The sequence below is a fragment of the Stegodyphus dumicola genome, chromosome 1 (genome assembly GCF_044657685.1).
Source record: "Stegodyphus dumicola isolate Sdum_Otavi_A_Nest chromosome 1, ASM4465768v1".
NCBI classification, from domain to species: Eukaryota; Metazoa; Arthropoda; class Arachnida; order Araneae; family Eresidae; genus Stegodyphus; species Stegodyphus dumicola.
The window spans coordinates 265279610-265303757 of NC_140768.1; the positions used below are offsets into that span (position 1 = coordinate 265279610).

Sequence of the window (24148 nt, forward strand, 5' to 3'; positions counted from 1 at the left end):
CTGATGTGTGCACCACATGACTTCCTTGTACGGAATATTAAATTATACGCATTTTTCTTGCATTTCATTTAAACTTATTGTATTGAATTAAATCTATTTCGACGATAGCGCATAAATCACAATAGAATAAATGCACTTTTTAAAATTCACTTTATTTGTTTACCATAGCGATATTCTGGCGCTAGATTCACTTAACAGTATTATATTTCGTTCATATTATAACTCAGAATGCACAAAATTTATATCATTTAAAGAATAGAATTATCTAATAGTTACCACATGTATTTATCATTTAACAGCGCTACATTTCAATCATTTTTTTAACTTAGAATGCACAAAATTTATATCATCTTAAGAATTATCTAATCATCGCGACATGTTCTCTATTCAAATACTATAATAAATCTAAAACGATGTATAAAAAAAAATTAAAAAAGAACAATAACAAAAAAGAAAAAGAAAGAAACAGTTTTTCACAGACGATTCAGTATTTCTCATTCAATTAATTCAATTCTCACTTTGCGACATGGCAAAAATACAATAAAAACTCAAAATGTCTGTATTGAAAATTATGAAGTAAATCTTAAACACTTATTTCCTCGAAAAAATTCCAGCATGTATTAAGCATCATTTCATTCGCAATAATAAAAGAAGGCGTTATATTTGTTACTGCGAAGCTTACTTTCCCTAGATTGGCAACAAATCTACTATTATGTTGTTTGAAATGTAAACAAGCAATGGCCGCCATCAAAAAAAAAAAATATTAGGCTTAGCGGCGCTTAAACAACTTTTAAATTGTTCATAATTCTAAAAATATTGAATACAGATTTACTAAAGGCATAAAAACCGTAACCGGAAGATAAGAACAGCACAATTCAATCATTTTTAAAGCTAAAAATGTGCAGTTTACAAACATATAAGAATAAAGAAACTGAGATCACTGAGCCGAGTAACAGAGTGGATATATATATATGTACATATATCTATGTACTTTTGGTGGCCGATTGCAACCAAAATACGAGGTGCACATCTACATGTTATAGCAGTCTTATATACAAAATTGTAACATTCTGAGGCTACTCGTGAGTTATGCGAGATACGGAAGTATCTACGCACAAACGCCACGAAAAATTCTCTTCAGAATTTATTTTAAATTAGTTTTACAATTTTTTTTTTGGAAAAAGATCTGTACGTAAGAATCTGTCTTTACGTACAGGTATCAAGCAAAAAACATCGTTAAATTGCATTTGATAGCGGTGAAAAGGGATATTTGCGTTAAAATATGATGCCTGAAACTTTTCGCGATTATAATACTTCCTTTTTACTTCGTACAAGGAAGTAAAAAGGAAACTGTTAGAATGAGAGATTATTACATTAACAGATTGAGTAAAAAGGAATCTGTTAGAATGAGAGATTATTACATTAACAGATTATAATTTTTTTCTTTTTCAACTGCTCTTCGCTGTTAAAACACTTAAGCAATGATAAGTTCGCTGGCTATTTATCATTAAAAGTGAGCTGTTTTATGTTTCAGTTAAGCTTTTGTACATAAGTATGATGATGATGATTGGTTTAAAATCAAACGTAACTTTATGCATTTTTATAAACTTCTATTCAGCTCACTCACGGTGTTTGTCGCTATGGTCAAATTTTTTGTCATCAAATTTAAAACTATTTCCTGATAAGTTATTAAATTCAAATTTTGTGTGTACACTTTTTGTAAATGACAATACAATGTGGTGAAACGGCGTAAGTGTACACTGCTGTTGGAGACAGCTGCTGCAGACAGACGATTACGTAACGGCTGTGCAAAGTCGACAGAAAGAGCGCCGCATTTGATTGGACTATTTTTATTATTCTTATTTTTTTTTTTCTTTAACTGCGAACTAAGCGGGGAAATCCCCTTTTTCACTCAGCTATATGTATGCATTTGATAGAGTAATGTAACGTTTTCAGCTTGTGTGAGATATCCATATTAAATATTTATATTAATAATCCCTGCTGTGATTATTTAATTTGTAACCTGCACGTTGTAGCCCTCAGAGTTGCAACAACTGCAATGCTGTTTGAATGCCAAGTGTAATTTTCGTGTTCTTTATATTACAGCTACCATTCCACTATGGCTGTTCACGTTGGGAAAGACAATTCTGGAAGGAACTAACATCGTGATCCCGTACTCCAACATCTTAATATCATTAGCATCTCTCACTATCCCTATTGGCTTGGGTCTACTAATACAGAGATATTTCCCGAAGGTGGCATCACGATCCAAGAAGATCCTGGCACCCATCTGCATTATCATGATCATTGGCATCATAATTCTGGCATCCGTTGCTAATTCTTATATGTTTTACATGCTGACTTGGCAAATGGTAATCGCTGCAAGTCTGAGCGTGTGGACTGGCTTCATAGCTGGTGCGCTTGCTTCCATGGTGTTTCGTTTTCCAACCACTGACATGGTAGCCGTTGCTGTGGAGACAGGTATACAGAATAGTGGCATAGCTTTTGTTTTATTAAGTTACACGTTAAAGCCACCAGTATCAGAAATGGCATCCGTAGTGCCAGTGGCTGGATCCATCATAACACCCATTCCGTTGTTTGTTATCTATTGTTACCAGAGATTCAGGAATTGTTGCTTCAAGACGGATAAATTAGAACTTCAAGCCATCAATTCGAAAAAAAGTGTTGATACATCATCAGTAAAAGGATTTGATAATTTAGCACAGCAAAGTGACATAAATTATTAGAGGTTATTTATTCCTTATTTACAGCACAATGCGCACAAATACAAAGAAATTTATTATTCGTATTTTTATTTATTGCGTATGATTATTGACATTTAATTATGTATGATTATTTACATTTAAATTGTGTATAATTTCTTGGCAACTGAAAAGGCAAGGAACTTGGCAAGAGAAATGCGCATGTTTCGAGAAGGTTCTGAAATTGCATAAGCGTCAAAGTATCAGATTCATACTGTAATGTTGCTGAAAACTTATTTTTAATAAAATATTTTGCATTGTAATTTTTTGTTTCTTTGGAAAATTTAAATATTTAAACATTTAAAATACCATTAAAAGCACACTATATTTTCCTTTTGTTTATTCAGTACTACTGACAATTTGCATAGCTAAAACTAAGTAAATTTAAAATTGCTAGCAGTGTGTCTTGCAAAATTTTGTGACATGCTGTTGCTGATGAATGTAGGCAATTGTAAAAATGTGAGAATTTACTTTAAAATTAATTTCATCTGAAAATTCCAAAGAAAATGTATGAGAGGCTGTTACAGAGTTTAATGATTTACGTTAACATATATTATGCTTTAAAAAAAAATCTTTTTAAGCTTTAGGTAAGATAGCTTTGTTTTATCTGGTTATTTAGTATACAAAAAAATTTAAAACCTAAATTAAGATGGTCTGTTTATTTCAGTAGTGCAATGGAGATCATTCTTTTGTTGATGAAATAGTTCTTGGTTTGATTTTCAGTAGCAAGTGTCTATTGCTGTGATGTAGGGATTCTACATTGCAGCATTAAGACCTGCAACAAAATGAGTTGCAGGTTATAGTAATATTATTTTGATTAAGAAAAAGACCTTGATTGAATTATTTGATAATGCCAAATAACTTAAGAGCTGCCCACGAATGAAGTAGGTTCGTATAGGACTTTTAAAGGAAATTGGTACTATTGTTTACAGGTTCTTTTTAAGCAGGAGACGTGAAAAATTGTGGTTTGCCCTCGCCGGGACTCGAACCCTGAACCTCTCGAATATGCGTCGAATACGGTTCCAATTACACCAGGAAGGCATACGGAAAGGATGGAGAAAATATCTTAGACTGACGAACCAAAACATAATGACCATCTCCAGATTTTCCATTGAACTAGTCTGGACAACCTAGAGGGCACGGGATTAAGTGGGAATGGTATTTAACTAGAAGGCTGGAGAAGGAATCATTCTTTTACTTACTTTCGCAAGTAAAGGGAAAGGCTGCTGAACTAAGCGAATTTGATAGAGGGCAGATTGTAATAGCCCAAAGACTTGGAACGAGTATCTCCGAAATTGCACGACTGGTAGGTTGTTCACGATCTGCCGTTGCAAAGTGGATAAATGGCGTGAAACCAGCAGGAGACACCAAGGTGTTGGACGTCCACTCGTCCTCATAGAAAAAAAGACGTCGAACTCCACTTGGTACAGCAAAATCGGCGCTAGACAGTGGCTCAGCTGACAGCCTAATATAATGCAGGTCCAAGTGCAAGTGTTTCGGAACACACTATTCAGAGCACACTGTTGGATATGGGAGACATTCCCCTCGTGTGCCTCTGTTGACCAAACGTCATTCTCAACTACGCCTATAGTGTGCTCGGGAACATCCAGACTGGACCATTGATAAAGGGAAGACAGTTGCCAGGTCAGACGAATCACGATTTCTCGTTCATCACGTTGATGGTCGTGCCAGGATATGCCGTCTTCCAGGCGAACAGTTGCTCCCACCTATACAGCAGGTCGTACACCAGCTAGTCGTGGCTGTATTATGCTTTGGGGGGGGCGTTCTCATGGGCGGCCCTGGGACCATTAGTTGTAGTAGAGCAGACCATGAAAGCTGCGGATTATTTGGACATAATTGCGGATCGGTTGCACCCTTACATGACATCTGTCTTCCCAACTGGAAATGGATAAGCATGGTCTTGCGTTTACAAAACGAGCCAGCTTTATGGGCGTAACTAAAAAATTAATGAATTCAAATTAAAACTAGATTAAATCTTAAGTTAGCCAAAAGATACGCAGAAATGAATAACGCGTAAGTTGCCTCAAACCTATACCGGCGTGACAAGCGCTATTAACTAGAATAAAACAACGTCGACGACAGATTTCTATAGCATAAATTCAACTAGTAGCGTGGCCTTCAGCAGGCAGAACACGCTCTAATTAATCTAAAACCTACCTTTAAATGCTATCTCTTTCTACCTCATTTGAATACGCGCTATCTAAAAATTAGCATTCTGGAAGAAAATCGGAAAGGGCGAATGACAGTAAAGTTACTAAACATAAAATAACTGGTTAGATAAAAATAAATAAATCTTTGCAGATTCAGGAAAAGGAAAACACCATACAAATTTTTATTATGGAATGTATAATATAGGTAAACTAAGATAGAAATAGAAGGAATGGGGGAAAACAGGCGTGAGATTTTGAAGAGGCACCAAAATCATTTAATTGCTTAGGACTTCTAAATGTCTTAATCCGACCCTGTTAGTCAGCATATCAGTTCCTTAATCAGAAAATGGATTCGAAATTTGATGAGAGCTGAGAATTTTTCCAAAAAATGTCTAGACTGTGTCTATTGCAAAAGCCAGATGAAACTAATCGAACAGGCAGAACACAGAATCGGTGAATTTGTAAAATCTGATACATTTCTCAGAAGGTAAGGTTTCTGATGACATGAATCTTGAAAATGTTTAAGAATTAGTGGTAGAAGAGGAAACGCTGATGAAATAGGTAAGTAGATTAGTGGGAATGAAATTTGTGTTAAAGGAAAATAATCAGAAGATTGTTACATATATGTGGCAACACACTAGTTGCACATTAGTTTAGTTGTTGCTGGTCGAACTGAAGTGAAGTAATTGTCAGTTGTTGTTGGTTTAGAATAAAGGATGTGCTATGTGATCGTGTTGTAATGAACTTAATTATAGATCAAGAAATATTAATATGATTACAACAAAGATGACAGAACATTTAAAAGCCCTAAAATTTAAAATCTTACTTTTTGAAGTCTTACAAGAGCACAAAGCTTAATTATTGTAATTGTGATTTCCAAGTACAGACCCTTATTTTGAAAGAAGCAAAAAATTCAAATGAGAACTTCACTGATACCAAGTAATAATTTATTTCAGCTTTAGCTGGCAGCCCTCGTGTGCTTTGCCATATGCAGATAACCTAGTCCAGCGGTTCTCAACCTTTTGACTAACGCGTACCGTCTAAACAAAAATTAAAAACCTTTAGTACCACCAGTACATTTTACAATGATTATTTTTCAATTTCTCAATAGAAATATTAAATATATATATATATATATATATATATGTAAGATAAAAATGTATGAATCAGAATTATAATATAACTATAAACATTAATTCTTCCTCTCTATTCTAAAATCGTAATAACTTATCTGCATTGCGTCATTCAAATTAATCATGCGATCTTACGTAACCGTTAATACCAGATGCCTCTTGACGACCAATCACCGAATTGTAAACCAAAACTTTTCTCTTCGCGTGCTTCCATCTTTCATAACGACGCACTTCAGCTTTTGCTCTCTACTGTGCTAAGACGTAATTTCGCTGGCTTGTTTTCTATCCCAACAATATCAAAAATGTAAATCTTCTGTGGAAAGGCACGACTAGAGTGCCAAGTGATTGTGGCCACAAATATGTCAATTGGAAATAAAAGTGGAATTAAAACTGCCTCGACTGCCAAGTTCTTTAAAGACTACGCAATCAAATTTCTTCTTCAATATGGGTCTAATCACGCATCGACACTGCTCCGGCTTTTCCTTGTGCTTTTATTATGACATATATATATATATATATATATTGTATTAAATATGCATGCATAAAAATATTAGATTAATAATTGGTTAGCATTTTATTTATCAAAATTTAAGTTATAAAACTTTATAAGGATTTTAAGTTTTACTAACGTTCATTTTATTTTAAACTTTGCTATCCTCTCTTGTTTTCCATTTCCGGCCATAATAAGAGCGAGTAGAATTTTTATGCTAATGAGTTTGCAAACTGTAAAAGGTATTTAAGAAGTGGCTTCTAGCCAAAAGACAGAGGCCCCGTCAGGTACTTATCTTTCTTGGAGAATATTCTTTACGGTTGTATCACAAGTAAGGCCCTAATGGGACTCTTTCAATAACTGACAAGAGTAGGAATCACTATCAACTGCTGCAAGCCAGCATACCGACCAAGCATGAAAGCATCTAATAAGAGAGAAAGAGAGCCTTCTTGCTACTCTGCTACGCGCGTGCTTTTCAGTCAGTTCCTGTCTGTCTTTAGGCCAGAACTTAATTCCTGCTGATATAATAGGCGTATTGTGATATTTGCATCTAGCTCACTACATACGCACTGTCAAAAGGCCAATCTTCGCGTTAATAGTCTCTGTGAAGCATTTAAGTTTAGTTCTTATTTAATTAAGTTAGTTATTAAGTGAATATTTCTTATTTTTTACATTTTAGACCAAAAGTGTTGGTCTTTGTATTCCGTAGTGCAAGAGCACCTGCATATTGTGTGAAATAAAGGGTAAAGGTAACCCTTTATTTCACACGGCGTGTGAAATTTAAAACTGCTCAAGAGAGATCAATTCCTTTATGTCTGGTCATATTTCACATAGTTTTAACCGTAAATTAGAATTCACTTTTAATTTTGCTCTGTATTTATTTTTCAAATATAATATGGAAGAAAGTTCTTGTTCACGCAAGTAGGTTTTGCAAAAAGGCAATAATTTTAATAATTTTATTTGAAATGCCTATTAATTATTTTTTTCGGTTCAGCCCGAAAGTTAGCAAATTTGTTGATTTGAAATCTTCAGTTAGAGTTCGATCGTATGATATTTCTATCATTTCTTCACGAGATAAAATTCAAGGTACATTTGAATAAAATGAAACGTTCTAATCCAATTTTGTTATTCATAATCCTCGGGAAAATACATTTTGAAATTATTTATCAATGAAAAACAATGATTTTTAAAGTCAAATGCTAATACTTTTATATTTTCAAATTATTTCCGAATGGAAGACTTTCTAAAAGTGGTAAAAAGCTTAAAATATTATTATCCAATTATTTGATTATTAGTTGGAGGTTTTTTTATCATTGCATTTATTTTAACTCTAACTAGCGGAAGTACCCGATGACAGTCAAGTTAGATTGAGAGTAATGCTTTCAATAAGTAATCCTTCTCTAATAACGATGGAAAAAATACCATTCATAATCAAACATTTTTCAGTCTGATGCGATATGGAAACCACAAAAAAAAAAAAAAAAAAAAAAAAAAAAAAAAAAAATTCGATAGAAAAATAAATTAATTATCTTTCATTATATTAGCAACAATGGCACACAGTTTTGAATGATTTTCGTCTTTCTAATCAAATGGTCGTAAAAGCTCAAATGCCATCCAATACTTCACGTATATTCAATGTTGGTCGATTAAATGTGGCAACAAATTTATCATAATTAATCAAAACTCAATAACGTAAACAAACACACAAATAGACATTCTTCCTTATATGTATAGAATTTGTAAAACTTATAAATTTTTTATTAAAAAACTCTACTATTTGAAAGCGAGTTGTAGCAACACTTTTTGAAATAAAGCTTTTTATCTCCAACACGCGAGACTGTTGCTACTCGGAAAAATGACTGCGAAAATGAATGTTTTCGGAGTTCTTAATTAATATCTCGGCTGATTAAAGTCGTAGGCAGTCGAAATTGCTTCCCACGAATTTTTGGAATTGGGAGTAATGTATTTAAATTTTCGCAATGCTATTTTTATTTCATCGTAAAACAAACGAATTTTTTTATTAACAAACTCTAGAATTTAAAAGCGAGCAGTGGCAACAACGTTCGAAATAAATCAGATTTTCATCTCCAGCTTGCGAGACTGTTGCCACAAGGAAAATTAAGGGCAAAAATTATCGTTTCGCCGAGTTTTTAACTTACATCTCTGATTTTACCAATTTGTTTTTTAAAAGGTGGACATCGACCTTTTCCAGGACCCAGAAAAGAATCGTAGAAAGTTTGGCGACGATAGCTATAGTAGTGACTGAGTTATTAGAAGACAAAGACACAGACTTTCTTCTTTATATGTATAGATAGATGGTAAACAAAATAACACTTTGTCCTTATAATCCTAAATTTTATTTATTTAACTTTCCAAAATAACCAGCTGAATCTGTTAAACGCGCTAACCATAGTTCACTAAATAAACAATTTTGGAATTCAGGTTTTTGATTAAAGTTCAGAAAGGCGATTTAAAACTTTGCCCCTGGATAACTACCTTATTTCGGAATGTAACAAAAGCGTTTCATGTTCACCGCCCATCTCTTGGCATAAAATTGTAAATATTCCTGAATTTAAAGGTCGGCTTTAAATAAAATTAAAAATTTTTACAGCTGGATTCAAAACGATTTTTAGGTTTTCGGGCATTGCTTTGTCTGCCGATATGGAGCAGTGAGTAAATTTAGCTTCAAATGCGACTTTCTTTATTTGAGAAATAGTCTCGGAAAGTTTTCCTATTAAAGCCCGAGCTCTTTCACTGCATACTGCAGTGCACTTATTCCAAGGAATATCATTCTTTGACATAAAATTGTCAATTACTTTGAAACTTTTCATTGGCAGTTGCTCTATCATGAGGAGATTTACAAAATAAATACTCGGCAATTCTTTTTCTTCTTCGAAACGTATATAATTGAACAAAGTACGTTGTATCAGTACTTTCGTCCAATATTCAACGAGAGTTACTTTTTTTTTTTTTTTTTTTTTTTGGAATAAGTGTCTCAATGGAATTTGCCATTTCATGGAATTCGTCAGCTTACTGTATCATTTAACAAAGGAATAGTATATTATATTCTTTAGACACTTTTTCGTTAAATAATGTTAGAACGATATCTCTAGCTGCTGGTAATATAAGTTCTCTCCAGTAGTGTGAGCCTGCCCAGTGTTGCCAATTCTTAGGCTTACTAGGTAACTAATTTCCAAAACGTTTTCATTTGAAGTAACGAAACCTTCATTACTTGTTTACTATTTTTGAACTCCGATAATTTACTCTTAAAACATACATCAGATTTATCCTTTAAGTTGGCGTCTTTTAAGATTATGACTTAAAGATGATATGATGATGATGTCTGATGTCTGGCGTCATGATGTGATGATGATGTCTGGCGTCATGATGTCTTTTAAGAAACGATGGCTTCATACTTTGACTGGATAATAGTTCACCGTAAACAACACATTGAAACTGAGGGTCCAATTTCATCTCAATTCTAAGTAAACCCAAATGATAAATAACTTTCATTACATTTTCTATAAACAATTTTTCTTTTCTTTTCAGTATTCTTAGTGCTAGTAAATTGTCTTGGATCCATCACTTGTAAATCATCACTTTTCTGCTTAGTCAATCCTAGACAATTTTGCATTTTGAAAATCTACGTTTGTTTTCACAAATATTTAAATGCACAATATATTACTGCACAATAATTCTTCAAAAACAAATGACATTATTCTCCGTTCACGTAGAAAAGTAAGGAATGCAAAGTAGCAAAAGACAAGATAAACTGCTGTTAAAAATATCAAATCAATGTAAGAAAAGTGATTCTAATTGAAAATAGAGTAATATGAGCCCAGAAATAGTGGCGATATGAAATATAGACATGCTAATAAATCGATCAACTCTAAAAAAATTAATAAGATACTGTTATTTTATAGGAACATATTTTTATTTCCTATTAAATACAACATCCATTTCTATTGCTCGTTTCAAAAACACCATTTATGATAAATTTTGTTATGTCTGTGGCTAAAAGCAACGGTTCTCAACCTTTTGACTAACGCGTACCATCTAAACAAACATTGAAAACCTTTAGTACCACCACTACGAAGTTCTACTACCACCACCACTCTCGAACAAAGTTCAGATCGCATAAATTTACGAGTGTTAGATAAAACACTCAGCCAGAATGTTGGGGTTTTAATTTTTGAATTTAAGAGTTAAAAATACTTTGCTTCTTTAGGTACCACCTATTTATCTCTTACGTACCACCGGTTGAGAACCCCTGGCTAAAAGAATATTTGTGAAAATAAAAACGGATAATTTTTGCTAAAGTATATGTGCGGATATTGATCTTGAACAAAACTTTTTACGCATAAATTTACAAAGTGTTAGAGAAAAACTTAAACAGGATGTCAGGGTATTTAATTTTTGAATTTAATAGTTAAAAATGCCTTGTTTCCTTGCGTACCACCTATTTTTCTCTTGCGTACCACCAGTGGCACGAGTACCACCGGTTGAGAATCGCTGATTTAGTCTAATCTTGAATGATGCTTAGCAGTGAAGAAGAAAAGAAGGGCGCAATCAACATCTATTATGTAACATAAAATATACGATAGCCGAGATCAATTATTGGTGTTTTTAATTAACATATTTCTTGAATTTTTAAAATAGCAGTGTAATTCTTTTAAACTTTGAAATCCAGTCATATTTTCTTTACTAGTTCATTGTTTTGAGGAAATACGGATTGCCAGCATTCTGAGTTTTTTAAGAACAGAATAAATATATTATAGGGATTTGTTTACGTCTAAATTATTTGCTGCTTTTCCATCTAAATCGACTGAATTTACAGCAAGCATCTGAATGAGCCAAATGATTCAGTTTGGATATTAGCGTTCAAGTAATATTAACAATGTATAATAAGCAAGACAATTCACAGAGTTTAAGTTTTATTCCAATACATTGAACAGAATACTATACAAATGATTTTGATCATATATATTGCATTTACTTGTGCTGGTATAACTTATGATTGATGCATTCTCGCAATAACACATTATCCATTATTTACAATCGTTGATCTAATTCATGGTGTCAACACATTTAACTGATATATCTTACTCTGTGAAAGAAAGGTAATCATTAAACATTTCATATCAAGAATGGTCTGACCAGAAAATGTTCGATATAAATTACTCACCGTAATAAAAAATTCCTTCTTAATATAATAAAGTAAAATGACAATATTATACAGTGTACTAAACTGATAGTGACAACTAAAAAATTAGGCTTCTGAATCCCGCTAAAATAACTTGTACATACGAAATGTTAATGGAAATCACGATGTAGTATTACATTAAGTACGAACAAGGAATAATATTCTCGATGTTTCAAGTGCAAACACTTCATCAAGTAAAAGTGATAGATGTTTTCAAAAGTTCTCAGGAATTATTGATATTCCTGTTTACAGTAACTCAACAGTCACAGTTACAAGAGCACATTTCTTTTGTCGATCTTCTTGGACGAGGAAGAAGACTTGCCACTGAAATATAAAATGAGAAATGTCATAATATTTCTGCATAACAACCACTTCTCAAAAGATACCAACTAACTTTAAAATAAATTTGTAAATATAAAATTTGTGGCTCTAAAAATATAGGTTTTACTAAAATTTTCAGAAGTGGTTTTAAAAGATTAAAAAAAATAGAGAGAAATTTTAATCTGAAAATTTAAGCTTATATAACAGTTCGCAGTGTTTAATTTTAAGATTTTGAAATGTATTTAAAAATTTAAAAGTTTAAAAATCATAAAATAAAAAGAATTTGAAATCTGATCTTGATATGCAGATTTTGATTTAAAACCTGAAACAATTTTAAGCCACTGAGTTATGATATACTACAAGTTAAAATTTAATTTACCAGAAATTTAGGTATAAATCATAAAATTATTTATATATAATGAGCTGTTAAAAATCACAAAGACAAAAATGGTAAGAAAAAAATGTTTGATAATATTTCGTTGTAAATTAACATTACATTGAGACCTGTGCATTTATTTAATAAAAAAAATCTGATGTGGACACCACATTCTTTGTACGGCCTATTAAAATATACACAATTTTTACTGCATTTATTTCCTCGAATTTAATTAGGGATATAGTACTCATTTAATTAATTTAGTTCTCACTTCCCGGCAAGGAAAAATACACAAAAACTTAGAACATATTCATTAAAAATTGTAAAATACAGAAAAACATAAATTACCAAATACATTTTAAAACAGTTAAAGAATTTTTACAAATTAAAATTAGAATTTCTACGCAAGAACAAGCACTTTGGAATGAGGGCATGAAGTCATATTTTTCGGTACACAAAATTGAAAGTTTACATTTAGTCCCACTCGGCAAAAAGACATTGAAGTACTGAAGTTGGTGCGTGAAGACTTAATTCACTAGTTTTAGATGCAAACAAATGGCAGCGTTAGGCTTAGTACCACCTAAACAACTTTTAAATTGTTGATAATTTTACTATTGCATGCAGATTAACTAAAGGCATAAAAACCTAACGAAACATAAGAATGACATAATTCAGTTACTTTTAAAGCAAATATGCACAATTTACCAGCACATAAGAATAAAAAAACTGAACTCACAGAGCCTGGTGACAGTGTAGGTATGGATACATATATGTAAAAGATTAAATTAGCAGCGTAAATTAATTTCCCTTCTCTATTCTAAAAATAGTAACCTCTCTCTGTACTGCGTCATTTCTAGATTAATCTATGTCGTATGACTCTTACATAATTCTGGTTATGTAAAAACTAAAACTCTAACAGTCAATAGTAATTTTACAGCAATATGAACTATCCAATCAAAATGCATTGAGAACCAAAACTAACTCAATCTGAATTAAGATTTCACCCTGAACATAACGCACTTGCTTTGTACGCTTTGGCCTAGTCTGTTTGCTCCTGCTATCTTGCTGCAAATTTATCTAAAACGTAAACATTTTGGGGTAGGCACATTTAATGTACCAACTTGTTTGTGGCCGCAACATGATTGCTGAAATAAAAAATGAAGATTTAATCTGTGTTCGCTTCCAATTTCCTATTCATTATGGATCAACGCTTTTACGCCCCCAAAATGCCTGCTGGTCAGTTACTTCTGAGTTTGCCTTTATTACAGTTGAGTCCGACAGATGCCTGAAGTCCGGAATGGAACATTATTCCCCAAGTGGATTTCGGTAAAATATCTGCAAGTTCAATAAAATATGTCTGCTTATCTGCAAGTCCAAAAGTGCTAATGCCAGTGAAACGAAGTGTGCTATCCCGGGGTGCTCTCCATCAAAATGGGTGTCGGAACTGAGCAAAGTCGTACAATCACCTGTATGGTGCTCAAGGCTCTTACCGAAGACAGGCGCAATCTTGCATTTCCTGCCACGATGAATTTTGCGGGCTTGTTCCAATGTTACTGTCAGACAAGTGGCATAAGTCACAACAAAAATTATTCTGATCGTTGCTCTGAGGTGTTAAAATAAAAAGGCTGAATAATTTAACCAATATAGGTAAATAAGTAAATACTGTACTCTTAAGAGAAAGAAAGGACCAGCACAAACAATCATGTTTTTTTATGGGAATTCAAGAGAGTTATTTATGTCGAAAATAATGGTCATCGAGACTTAAGAGATCAATCATTTCAAGAGAAATTATTTAACGTTATTAACTCTAATTTTTCTTTTAAAATGATTTAGAATTTCCAAATTAGAGTTATTATGCGTACAAAAGGAGAAAAATTACTTACACTTATTGGCTGCTTTATCCTTTTTGCTCTTGGACTTCTTGGATTGCTTAACAGCGGATATGCAGGACATCACCATTCGTTCACCCATCAGATGAACAACTTTGGGATCAGTGCTGAAGTTGCCGAAAGGTGTCATCAGCTGCAAAAACGTGATTTAATATACTTTTTACAATTTTTTTTATTATTAATCTTAGCAAAAAGTAATCAGTTTTAATAATTAAAAATGAGAAGTTATGAATATAAAACATTCCAAAGACAAGAAGCTATAAATATGTTTAACAATCTTCTAAGAAATATAGCTGCACGTTTGCAATAGTTAAAGCATTTCAAAATAAAATTTCAGACACTTCGTAAGACAAAATTAGACATGTAGTCAGAATAAACTAAAATATAAATTATTTTAAAAAAATGGAAATGGTTATGTGAAACTTTTTCCAATGTCTAATGATTTCTCCAACTGACATGAAAAAGCTAAATGAATGCATTCATAAATTGTGTTGCTTGCAGAGTCGAAAAGTTTATTTAAATAATGTTTAATTTTTTAAGGACATGAAATCATTTAACTTAATTAACCTCAAGTTATTTAAATGAGTAGAAATAGGAAATACTTAGTAAGTAGTTATAAGTAAGTAGAAATAGGAAATACTTAGTTTAAGAAATTGCTTTATAACTTTATCAAGCGCAGCAGCTCCTAACACGTAAGTTGAGCATTTAGATCAACCATATCGGATTTCACCGCTTAAAAAGTAGAGTGTATATATAATGAGGTGCCGCCCAGACGGTATAATGGTTAGGGATGCCTACTGCGGTACCTAAGAGTTCGGGCTCGAATCCCGGAGAAGGCATGGATGTTTGTAAATGTATAATGTCGGTGCGGTACGATGACACTCTAAATATATGGCGAGATGAAAGTCCTTTTATGTGGATTGGTGGCAGGGAAGAGATGTGGGAGACCCCTGGACTACTCTCAGTGTGCTCTCCTCAAAATTGGTATGGAAGTAGAAGTCCAACATCTTTGTGGCTTTGGCAACTAATATTCCATGAAATATGGACTCGACAACAACAGCATTGAATTAAGTATTTTAGTAAGTCACAATAAAGTATTTTAAATACCAAAATCCTATATTATGACTTATTTGCATAAAACAGTAACCAATCTTCTAAATTTTCAAATTCTATGAAGTAAAATATCAGGAATTAGCACAATTATATTGCTTTTAGCCGTGTAAAACCAACGTTCAGGTGATTTCATAGATTATAAATTGTTGGAGATCTATTTGCATTTAGTAAATGACTAGAACGAAGACGTTAATGTCTGCCGTTAATAAGTAACTATAATTCTTGGAAGACCAAAATGTTGCATTTATTAGCAATATGTATATCTGAGTTAAATGTAATGCAAATTCTCACTTTTGTCATTTACTTTGATAAGAAATTTCCTTTTTCTTTTCATATTTAAACTCAAAATTGCCCATTTTTATAATTTTGCCTGTATTTGATGTTTTTCAAATTATAGTGAACCGACGCAAAATTCCGTTTCGAGACTAATAGTCCTCCTGGGCTAACGTCCCTTTGGGCTAAAAATAACTGCGATATTCATCATTTAGTTCAAGTTTATAATACGAACGACAGATCTCAGACAGAATAGTTGAAATCTGTTTTTATTTGCTGCAAGTTTCGCACTCGTGGCGTATCTGTTTTTGTAGTTATCTAACAATACAATATTTATTTAAAAAGCGAATGGTAAACTGTCTTAAATGAAGATGTAGGTCATCGATTATTAACAAAAGCATCAAAATACAAGAAATCCTATTTATGATGACGTAGGCGGTTAAAGGGCACTGAAGCGTGTCCAGTAGCATAGAAAATATCTAGGTTCAGGACTTCCTTCAACAGGTTTTGGGACGCAACGTCATTGTTCTGGCAAACGTCGCTGGTTTATGCATCTAGCCCCGAATGTAGGTCAATGAATTCTGTAACTGAACGCCATTGTTTGGCCGGCTAGGAAGAAAGACGCTGAACTTTTGTTTTATGGTTTGATATACTTCGTTGTGCTGTTGTAATTTAAGTTTCCTGCAGCACGTGCAATCTTTCCCTGGCGAGATTTAAAATATTTCCTAATTTTCCAGGAAATTGCTTCCCCGGAAGCAAATCTAGAACTCTCTTAATTTAATTGCTTCGTTAAATTAAATACGTAGTATTATAAAATGTTTGGAATGTATAATTCATAAACGTTTGATTCTGAAATCATAGGCCAGAATCTGCTGTTCAAATATCAGAGAATTAACTCAGATTCGAAGCTTTACAATAATTATAGTATATTATGTTAATTGTACAGACATTAGAAAAAATTAAAAATGCTACTTCAGTGAATTTAAACGCATTTTTCTAGCTCCTTCTTAAGCATCTTATAATTAAAGCTTTCGCTCACGTGCAAGAAAGACCTCATTGAGTTATTGGGAAATAATAAAAAGTCTTTATATACATAAACATTATTTCATTGAATATATACTAGTTACAAGCAAGATTTTGGTTCGTTATTGATAGAAAAAAAATTAATCACCGTTTTGTAGTTAGTATACAAATTCTTTTATTTACACTTAAGAAATAAAAGTGAAAGGTTTTTATACTACTTCATCATTAAAACATGGGGTGTGATAATATAATTCAAGACATGTTACATGGAAAATGAAGTACTAACCACATTAAAAAAGAAGTGAACATTTATATAGAATGAAGAAATTTTATACTTAATACATTTAGTAAACTTCGCAAGCTATTTTTCCTCACTACAATCACTGACTTGTAGTAGTAAAAAGCAACCCAAAAAGTAAGTACAGAATATTAAATAGATAATAAAAAATTATTTATACACAGGGTGACTGCGTAACGTGCATATAATAAAACAGAAACAAACTGTGCATGAAAATGCCTTATAATATGTGTATGCATGCATTATTATGCACTCTACATGTGCATAGATATATACTCTTTATTCTCATATTGTAAATTCAGGCATTTTAAGATCAATTAAAAGATACATTTTCAATAATTCCAGTTTTTATTTGACCTTAATCATTTTCAACAAAAATTATTTTTTGGCAATTAAAATTTTTGTTTGCAGATAAGTGCGTGATTTAACGAAATGTATATTTGACTTTCAAGTGGACAAGACCTCCAGTGGCTATTGGTTTGAAAATGTGCTCTACCCTTAAGGAATTCTGCTCAACCTTTTTGTCCTCATATTAATTTAAAAAAGAATAGCAAGTTTTATCAAGGTTAATTTGACTCATTTTGTTATTAGGTTTGTTTATTTGGAGGTTTCAAGTGTTTTTTTCCCCCGCTATTTACTTGTGGGTTTAAAAATCATTCGCATAATATCCAAACCACTATATATCGAGAAATGTTATAATGAGTGAATGTGATAATAATCTCTGTTACATATAATGTTCTATAAGAAGTATTAAATATATTTTTATTACTTTAATTCGATAATCAATAAACCAAACTAATAAATGCTTTTTAGATTGGCTTTTTATTACATTAACAACCGCTAAAATAAAATAATAATTTAGAAAAGGACACAAAATATGTTGTGTATCTGGATATGTTTTACTTCTCGGATAAAACCACTGATTTGATTTAAGAAATTAAAAAAAAATAAGAAAGAAATACGAACAAGTAAAAATTCCGTTCCGCAACTAGTTCATCGCGACCCCTACTTTATCACGAAGAACCCAAGAGATGTATTGCTAAATCTGCATAGTTAAATATTAAATTTTAAGAAACGTTTTGTACACAGACCTATGATGTATTTGCTTTGAAGATATCTGTAATATTACTTTGACGCTGGCTAAGCTAAACTGTGAGCAATGCTTAGTTTATTATCTCAACCTGCGGATAATACCAAATCGTCAATACTCATAACTATACTTAGCAAACAGTTTATATTATCCTGATGACGATGAGTTGAGTGAATATTCCATGTAATGGAATTTTTTAGGTACTTCAATAATGCCATTTTTCGTTTATATGCTAAGCCAGTGTCCTACAATCCCACTTCGAGGGATAATAATTTAGCTTTCGTTCCAATATCACTTCTGAGAACCAGCATATTGTATTAGATTTCACTTATTTCCCAGCGTGTGTACCTTGAAAATTATATACGCGTTCGTCTGTCAGTCACAAGAACACTCCTTCATATTTATGGAATGCATCAGGCATAGAACATTAGTGTTAAACTGATCTTCTGGTATTTCATAGGTTTCTAATTAAAGATAAACATCGGCGTCCGAGGTTTCAAAAAATTGTGCAACGACTCTCCTTCTACGGCCTAGATTTTTGTCAAGGATAAGTTTTTATAAATTTAATGAACATTTACAGCCTGTGAATATGTGCAGAATGACACCACCTGTGAAGTTTATAAACTGTAATAACTTTTTATAACTGAAATATCCCCATGAACACTTATCTCTTTAGTAGTATTATTACAGTTCATTATAACACTGTGTTCCCAGTACTTATTATAGTTATCCCATTATGTTTATCTGTATACTAATTATAATATATATACTAATTATATATTAATATATTATAATTAGTATATATTATATATATACTAATTATAATAAAATATAACTATTCAATTTAGTTTGTAAATTTCGAATTGTATTGATATTAGTTTCTGTATGCCCTAAATCATTATTTATAAATACTGGATGCGGGACGTACGGTGGGATTGCGCAATGTACCATAATAGGTAAACTCTAGATCATTTGGGAGCTTCAGTTGCCCATTTCCTCAACATTTCTTGTAAATTCTAATAAATCTTGAAGTTTTATATATATGTAAAATATAAAAAATAGGACGGCTTTGCTCTATGTGAACCAGCAACCTTTAATTAACTTTCTGCAATTCAGGATCTTCCCTCTAGACCAGTACTTTCCAGAACATTCGAGCTTATTACGTAACCGCTTCTATAAATAGAGAAATCGCGCCATTTTGCGTTAGAAGCTCCTCTCTCCCTCTGCTAGTAAGATCTGTGCTGCTATGCTTCTAATCTTTCTTCCCTTTGTTAGAATAGTTATGACATCAAAAGCGTAGATTTCATCGTATTTAGTTTGAAACACTGATATGCAATTAGGAGAATTTCATCTAAAAGAAAGATTATCTGCCATTGGAATTGAATAAAGATATGCAATTAAGAGCAAAATATTTCTGCGTCATCATTCTGCTGCCTTAACACTCAGCTACAGCAATGCCCGGACTTTGATGCCAAGCCTCGTCATTCATGTCCATGACTGCTAAAATATCACATACATATGTAAAATATAAAAAAATACGATGGCTTTGCTCTACGCGAACAGGCAACCTCTAATTAACTTTCAGCAATTTCAGAATCTTTCCCCTAGACCAGATTATGTAACTGCTACTCTAAATGTAGAGTTCGCGCCATTTTTCGCCAGAATCTAACCAAGATTCATTAATCGGCATTCTCACCTGATGTCTATTTGAAATCATCTTTAGCAACTTTATTGTATACTCATTTTGTATCTGCTTTTTATGTTTTTATGTTTTTATGTTACACCACCCTACTATGTAAAACTCTAAAGTGGCAAAGGGCCACCTCTCCCTTTATTGCTTCACATGTTGTCTCTGTGACACCTATATTGATTTATATACTTCCAGGATCCCATATTTGATGACAACTGGCAAAAAGCCTGCAAATTCACGCACGCTAGGCTCAGTATAACAGAGGTAAATGGAATGGAAATTTTCGTCAAACCGCTTTCTCCTTTCTACTGCTATAAAACCTTTGCTGCCTCTCTTCCCAACTGGCTTACTTTGTTTGAACAATATGACGCAGTAAATTTAATCCTATTTAGTTTAAATTATTATCGGATATGTAATCTTGGAGAATCTAAAAGGATACGATTTGCCATTTGAATTGAATAAAGATGTGCAATTAAAGTTAAATTATTCTATGTCCTGATTCTGCTGTAAGCCACCCAGCCACAACAGTGTCCGGATTTTGATGCCAATCTTCATTCATTTGCCCAACTGCCAAAATATGACACACACACACATATATATATAGTTAGTTAGTTAGTATGGAATCGCATTATCAGATGAACCATGGTACATCGCTGGTGTCACCTATACTTTTACTTGTACCTGTAACTATATTATACTTTTCATAATTATAATAACAGTAATAATAATAAGTCCAGTTAATTTTCTGTAAGGTAAATGGTGCTCAACAAAGAGTAATCAAATCAGTTGCGGTTCACTGCGTTAGATGAACAAAAATTGTGTTGAGACATGTGTTTAATAGAGTTATTTCGAAAGGCCCGTATTAATGTCCCTTGAAACGCTCAAACCTTTTCCCTGAAACCAGTTTTTTTTTTTTTTTTTCTTTTTCATTTTAAGCTTCAAAATGACATGTTTCTTTGAAAGTTTCATCTCTAATTTAAACGTGCAATGAAATGGAAATATTAATTCAAATAAACTATTTTTTACCCCATTCGAAGGCATTCTCTGCTTAATTTTCCATAACTAATTTTTAGCACAAAACAAGGAAATTTACTGTGCTAATCGTTTCTTTTTTTAGGCCGTTTCATATTTATTCTCTAAATGATATTAATTCCGTCAAGTCACCTACTTCCCTTTGTTCTATAAAAAGAAAAGTTCATTTTGGGTAAATCCTGTTTCTATTTCCATTACGGTAGGATAATGAAGAATGATGAGTTTTTGTGCAAATCCTCATGCGTATCTGAATAAATATTAATGTTTTTAAATAACAGAGTTCTTCGGTCTGCTTGTCTTTTGTATTCTTTCTGTCTGTGTACGGTCAAAAACATTTATTCATATTTCTTACATTACTATTTTGCTCCAAACAAAGCATAAAAATAGAACTTTTGAATAAATCGAAACATTTATAAAATTGAATGTAGTACATATATAAGTTTTGAGGTAATTTTCTAGCAGGCTGCTGGTTCTGAAATTCCTGCTACATTTGATTTACGTGAATTAAATTACACTCAAGTTCTTATACATTTACTTTCTGAATTCGCTATGAAAGAACCATTAGTAATCTCTAAAACAGTAAACAGTTGAAAAAATTTATTATTGTTCTACGAAATTTAAAAATTGCTCTCTAATGAAATCTTTCCCACTCATTTATTGGGAGTTATTTTTTATTTTTACGGTTATAAATATTCAATAGACTGAACGGCTTTAACGATGGACTTTCTACATAAAAATCCATTTTTTTTCGTTCATAAAAGAAACTCCTTGGCTGAAATTACGAGAAAAAATTCCAGCGGTGTATTTAGTTTTTTTCTTCTATAGATGAAGCTAAAATATGGTATCATAAAACTAATTTGGGATCATTTATGACACAATTAAAGCAGAGCTTTATTGAAAACTTTAGAATTGTTTTCTTCTAATAATGAAATTTCAAAGTCTTATCTTACCATCTTTGGATCTTGAGAAATGACTTGACTAGCTTTCCTGGTCTCTGCAACACAGTTGACTTCAGCCTTTTTGTTCTTCGGATCCTTCAAGATAGTCTAAAAAGTGATGACAAAAGTTTAGTGTAAAACCAACACAAAATTCATGAAATTTATTAAATTCATGAAATTCATGCATTTTCATTAAAGCTTCTAATAGCAGCAGTAATCAAAGGGAAAACGTATTAAATAAATCGATTCTTTTACATGCTTTTAAGCTTTTCTATTCTTTTTCATAACAGTTAAATTATTCATTTATAATTTTATAATGTATGAAATAATTTTAAATAGTTTTAATTTTAGTGTCACTACGTTAAAAAAGCCTTTAAGGAGGCAATATCGATTTTTCGGTGAGGTCATGAATGAGAAACGGTATAGCCCTTATTTCACTTGCTTCTCTGCTTCTCCGCCTTTTCATTTTTATTACGTATGTGATCTCTTTTAACATATTAATGTTATATGTAGCATTACGATGCGTAATTTCACTGTTTAAAATCTCTTGCATACTGTAAAGTCTTACCGTGTAAAAAGTAAAATAAATCTATTTGATAAAAAGCTGTTCTAATGCCATGTCTTGTACACTTCGGCTAAAGAACTCACCTATATAACATAATTATTATAATTCGAAAGCTTAAATATTTGTGCGGGAAAATGATGCTTAAAGAACAAGTTCATTCAGAGAGTTTAAGGTTGCCAGGATAATATCTAATTTCTGCCCATTTTAAGGAAATTCAGAAGCAGATCACGTACGTTCTTGGCAATAAATAACGTACTTTGAAAAATTTAATTGATGTAACATGTATCTTTTATTTTGCAGTTTGTAGCACCTGACTTTTAATTACTAGTCTTTTCCACCTGTACTTTTTAAATCTGAAACTCACGCAGATGGAAGATATTTTTGAAATAAATCAGAAGTTTATTCCTATCGGAAGCATGGAAGAGTAATGAAATCGTAATGTTCATAGGGAACTCATAAAACCAAATGGAAAAGTAAACACAAAACTCATGTTGTTTGTAAGCTACCATATAAGAAATAAGATTAACTGCTAGCATAATGATGCTGGGCCTGGTAATTTTAGAGCGTGTTATGCCTGCTGGAAGGCCACGTTGTTACTTTGAATTACTAACGATTTGATTTTGTGGCGTTGAGTGTTTCTAGCCATTAGGATTGTTTCCGCCGGCTTCTGCGAGTCAGAGCCTTTCTGCGCGTTGAATTATTCTGTGAGCCGTTGGGCTAGTTTAATTACATTTTAATTTAAGTTCAACATTACTTGTTTAAGTTAAGGGAGAAGCTTTAGCTTTATGTAAGCCCAAGTGGGACCATCTTTTCACCTATGTGTGATTGAATAAAGGGCTGTTTACATTCTTCTTACTGTTTCTGATGTATAAGACCTCAAGATAATTCCTCATACAGTCGTTTTATGGCTTGTAAGTTTATGTTACCTAAAAATACGAGCCTCTATACTTTAAATACTCGTTTTGAATAGGTGAATTAATAAAAGCGTTTTCAGTCTATTTGAGACAATATGTATTCATAAAGACCTCATAATCTTGTCATTCACTCTGAGAAACTAATACTTAACAAGAAGTCGTACACAACAAGAAAACACATAATCTATCAATTTACTACCAGTACTTGACAAAATACAAAAGAATCACATTTATCACCAAGAATGTTAGATATTCTGAAATTTTTTGGTGAAAACGTGTGTGTTTGAGGCTTGCACATAATAATATAATTAGAGGCAAAGAGTTATTTATAGTGCAAAAATAATTCAGTATAATTTTTAGTTGCACTTGAATACCATCTCGTAGAAAAAGAGCAAGATGCTGGAATGCTTGTTAAATTCTTAAAAATTAAAATCTATTTTTGTAATACTCACCCCTAATGCGGCATCTAGTTCCAGCTTGAGGGGCACTGACATTCCTTTGCCTTGCTCTTTAGATCCTTTATCATCTGTTGTGTAGGTAGGTCCATGGTCCATGCGGTCTATTCTGGCGGCAGACATTGGTTGCACTTGACTAGCAGAAACCTGAAAGGTTACAATTTTAAGGATCGAATGATATTTCAAAATAATAATTTTAATCAAAATTAATAATGATTGATCGGCTACATATATTTTTAAATAAGATGTTCGTAAAGCTTTTATCATATGGTAAAAAAATTAATAACTAAACATACGGACTTATGTATTATTGTATTTACCATGCTCAAAAATGCCTTTTTGCTTCTCTGATTACGTAAATAAGATTTTTTTCTGAAATATGTTTTGAAATTCTGAGAGATTTGGGTTGAAA

At 32.3% G+C, this 24148-nt stretch overlaps 2 protein-coding genes across 2 annotated transcripts in view; one reads left to right on the forward strand and one right to left on the reverse strand.

The window, feature by feature from the left end:
• LOC118188756 (ileal sodium/bile acid cotransporter-like) overlaps window positions 1–3025 on the forward strand; it is a 35982-nt gene extending 32957 nt beyond the window's left edge. Inside the window, exon 3 of the mRNA XM_035359257.2 lies at window positions 2107–3025. Within this exon, the coding sequence (XP_035215148.1) occupies window positions 2107–2747 (641 nt within the window). The 3' untranslated portion in view covers window positions 2748–3025. The remainder of the gene's footprint in view (window positions 1–2106) is intronic.
• Window positions 3026–11473: 8448 nt separating this feature from the next.
• The window catches only part of LOC118188755 (uncharacterized), a 45313-nt gene continuing 32638 nt past the window's right edge, over window positions 11474–24148 (reverse strand). Inside the window, exons 3-6 of the mRNA XM_035359256.2 lie at window positions 23734–23883; window positions 21815–21910; window positions 14340–14478; window positions 11474–12083 (exon numbers count right to left, since the gene is read on the reverse strand). Coding sequence (XP_035215147.1) covers window positions 12016–12083; window positions 14340–14478; window positions 21815–21910; window positions 23734–23883 — 453 coding nt within the window. The 3' untranslated portion in view covers window positions 11474–12015. The remainder of the gene's footprint in view (window positions 12084–14339; window positions 14479–21814; window positions 21911–23733; window positions 23884–24148) is intronic.